At 47.9% G+C, this 4,137-nt stretch overlaps 1 protein-coding gene across 3 annotated transcripts in view; it reads left to right on the top strand.

Annotated features, from left to right (window-relative positions):
* Positions 1-744, top strand: part of LOC138645683 (uncharacterized) — a 240,895-nt gene extending 240,151 nt beyond the window's left edge. For all 3 annotated transcript variants that reach the window (XM_069735147.1, XM_069735146.1, XM_069735150.1), the window contains 2 exons: positions 125-208; positions 388-744. In XM_069735147.1, coding sequence (XP_069591248.1) covers positions 125-208; positions 388-453 — 150 coding nt within the window. In that variant the 3' untranslated portion in view covers positions 454-744. The remainder of the gene's footprint in view (positions 1-124; positions 209-387) is intronic.
* The last annotated feature ends 3,393 nt before the right edge of the window (positions 745-4,137 follow it).

Genomic DNA, 4,137 nt, shown 5'->3' on the forward strand with positions numbered 1-4,137 from the left:
GTGGGTGTTATATAATATTTAGGTAGTTCTGTAGATGGTGATTAACCAGTGAATAGTCTCTAATGCATATTCTTGAGGTCAAGTGTCATCTCCGAGTCTGCTCGTGTACATTGTCGTTTTGTAGAGCCGACTGTTCTGGAGGCTGATACCCTACGGGCCGGGGCTACTTACACTCTGGAAGATGTGGTGGCCGTCACATGCGGAAACTGTGAGTATGGGAGACGTGTACAGGTTATATATACCGTATGTATAGAAGTATATATATGGGGAAGCTGATTTCTCCGTCCCTCGGAGATCTCTCCGTCCCTCGATCCCCTGATCATGGTGATCTTCTCCTCTTGGTCAATATTTCATTTCACTGTACTGATGGTGAATCTCGTGTCCCAGACTTTACAGGAGATTTTTTACTTTGCCGTCCGCTCCCCGGTGATCCTGGCAGCTGAAGGCATGTAACATCACATAAGACGAGCAGCCGATGGGTGGCAGCGCTGCCGATCGTGTGATGATAGCGCCGTTCTTCGCTGACGCCTCCTCCATCTCTGGACGTTCCCGGCTGAGCTCACAACCGCCGTTTGTCTTCATTACATTTCAGCTTTTATTTTGTAGCATAGAAACCTCTCTCTGTAATTCCACAAAATCAATAAAATCAGAAAGTCAAAGATCGAAATTGATGTCACAAAATATCTTGGGCGTGTCGTATTTGTTGGATATGTGGACGTTGTGTAATAAAGATTGTAGACAGCAGCTGCTACATTGTATTGTAATGTGATATTGTAACGGCGAAGCCCCTTCATTGTCTACAACGCCACGTGTACGACTGTGGCGGTGCCGGGTACTGCAGATCAGTGCCACCCACCCCCGCCACGCAATACTCCAGGAAGCTGACCTACCATAGTCATTATCAGACAGGAAGTGACCAGCAACGACAGGAAGTGACCTAGCACAATCACTGACAGACAGGAAATGACCCTCCACAATCGCTCACAGACAGGAAGTGACCCCCCCAATCACTGACAGACAGGAAGTGACCCTCCACAATCACTGACAGACAGGAAGTGACCCTCCACAATCACTGACAGACAGGAAGTGACCCTCCACAATCACTGACAGACAGGAAGCGACTCTCCACAATCACTGACAGACAGGAAGTGACCCACCACAATCACTGACAGACAAGAAGTGACCCTCCACAATCATTGACAGACAGGAAGTGACCCTCCACAATCATTGACAGACAGGAAGTGACCCACCCAATCACTGGCACACAGGAAGTGACCATCTACAATCACTAACAGACAGGAAGTGACCCGCTTCAATCACTGACAGGAAGTGACCCACCACAATCAATGACAGACAGGAAGTGACCCTCCACAATCACTGACAGACAGGAAGTGACCCACCACAATCAATGACACAGGAAGTGACCCTCCACAATCACTGACAGACGGAAGTGACCCTCCACAATCACTAACAGACAGGAAGTGACCCCCCACAATCACTGACAGACAGGAAGTGACCCACCACAATCACTGACAGATAGGAAGTGACCCTCCACAATCACTGACAGACAGGAAGTGACCCGCTTCAATCACTGACAGACAGGAAGTGACCCACCACAATCACTGACAGACAGGAAGTGACCCTCCACAATCACTGACAGACAGGAAGTGACCCACCCAATCACTGGCACACAGGAAGTGACCATCTACAATCACTAACAGACAGGAAGTGACCCGCTTCAATCACTGACAGGAAGTGACCCACCACAATCAATGACAGACAGGAAGTGACCCTCCACAATCACTGACAGACAGGAAGTGACCCACCACAATCAATGACACAGGAAGTGACCCTCCACAATCACTGACAGACGGAAGTGACCCTCCACAATCACTAACAGACAGGAAGTGACCCCCCACAATCACTGACAGACAGTAAGTGACCCACCACAATCACTGACAGACAGAAAGTGACCCGCTTCAATCACTGACAGACAGGAAGTGACCCACCACAATCACTGACAGACAGGAAGTGACCCTCCACAATCACTGACAGACAGGAAGTGACCCTCCACAATCACTGACAGACAGGAAGTGACCCTCCACAATCACTGACAGACAGGAAGTGACCCACCACAATCACTAACAGACAGAAAGTGACCCTCCACAATCACTGACAGACAGGAAGTGACCCGCTTCAATCACTGACAGGAAGTGACCCACCACAATCAATGACAGACAGGAAGTGACCCTCCACAATCACTGACAGACAGGAAGTGACCCACCACAATCAATGACACAGGAAGTGACCCTCCACAATCACTGACAGACGGAAGTGACCCTCCACAATCATTAACAGACAGGAAGTGACCCCCCACAATCACTGACAGACAGGAAGTGACCCACCACAATCACTGACAGACAGGAAGTGACCCTCCACAATCACTGACAGACAGGAAGTGACCCGCTTCAATCACTGACAGACAGGAAGTGACCCACCACAATCACTGACAGACAGGAAGTGACCCTCCACAATCACTGACAGACAGGAAGTGACCCACCCAATCACTGGCACACAGGAAGTGACCATCTACAATCACTAACAGACAGGAAGTGACCCGCTTCAATCACTGACAGGAAGTGACCCACCACAATCTGACAGACAGGAAGTGACCCTCCACAATCACTGACAGACAGGAAGTGACCCACCACAATCAATGACACAGGAAGTGACCCTCCACAATCACTGACAGACGGAAGTGACCCTCCACAATCACTAACAGACAGGAAGTGACCCCCCACAATCACTGACAGACAGTAAGTGACCCACCACAATCACTGACAGACAGGAAGTGACCCTCCACAATCACTGACAGACAGGAAGTGACCCGCTTCAATCACTGACAGACAGGAAGTGACCCACTACAATCACTGACAGACAGGAAGTGACCCTCCACAATCACTGACAGACCGGAAGTGACCCACCACAATCACTAACAGACAGGAAGTGACCCTCCACAATCACTGACAGACAGGAAGTGACCCACCACAATCACTAACAGACAGGAAGTGACCCTCCACAATCACTGACAGACAGGAAGTGACCCTCCACAATCACTGACAGACAGGAAGTGACCCGCTTCAATCACTGACAGGAAGTGATCCTTCACAATCACCAGTAAAAACTGTGGAAAGGAATGGAACAGCTTGTGCTATTGTACCAAAAAATACTGAGAATAATGACTATTGTAATGTGACAAGCGGCTAACCATGTCCTAAAAGTCAAAGTGATTTTAATTGTGAATCCTTCATTCTGGATAATTTACAAGATAGAATAAAGGTGATGATGGGCAGCGTCCACTTACAATGGAATAAATGCAGGAAAAAAAAAATGAAAACAGCATAAAGTAAACAGATGAAGTTGAGGTGGTCTGTGCTCTGCAGCCGTGACTGCGGGGGGAGCGCCACATAATAACGTCTGCACTGATGGGAGTTCTTCACTTTAGGGCTCATGCACACAACCCCCCAAAAATCGGCAAGCGGTCTCTGTTGTTTTGAGTTGATACGATAATTGGCCAGCACTCGCCCGTTCATGTCTATTGATCCGTGGAGAACATCGGACCACACTCAGATCACATCCGAGACAGAAGGAATTTTTTTTATTTTGATTCTCCACATCCAAGAAAATCAGCCAGGAGGGTCTACAGTCCTAAGCTGTTCACAGTGCTGTGCCCTTCTATCTACAACTAGAACCTGATAGTCTCATGGGTTTTTGTGATACAATGTCAAACTATCCTGTCTTATAATTTCCAATGACAAGTGTTTGTAGGTGGAATTCCATCCAGAGGAGGATTAGTAACAAATAGCAACAATCGCAGCCCCCATAATAATCCATGCACCATGTTCTGCCCCAGCCGAGGTCATTACCTTCTCACCCCCAGAACCTTTATCTTTGTTCTTTCATACAAGTAGCTGCTCATAAATATGCACGGATTTCTGATACTTCTCTGATTGTTCCACTCCTGGTTACAAATACTGATGTAAAATACTGACCAAACACTCAGCGTGTGAACTCGGCCATAGGCAGACCCTATAAACTCAGAAATGTCTCCCCATTAGATTAAGCGAAAGACGCAAA

This window comes from Ranitomeya imitator, chromosome 7 (assembly GCF_032444005.1).
Source record: "Ranitomeya imitator isolate aRanImi1 chromosome 7, aRanImi1.pri, whole genome shotgun sequence".
NCBI classification, from domain to species: Eukaryota; Metazoa; Chordata; class Amphibia; order Anura; family Dendrobatidae; genus Ranitomeya; species Ranitomeya imitator.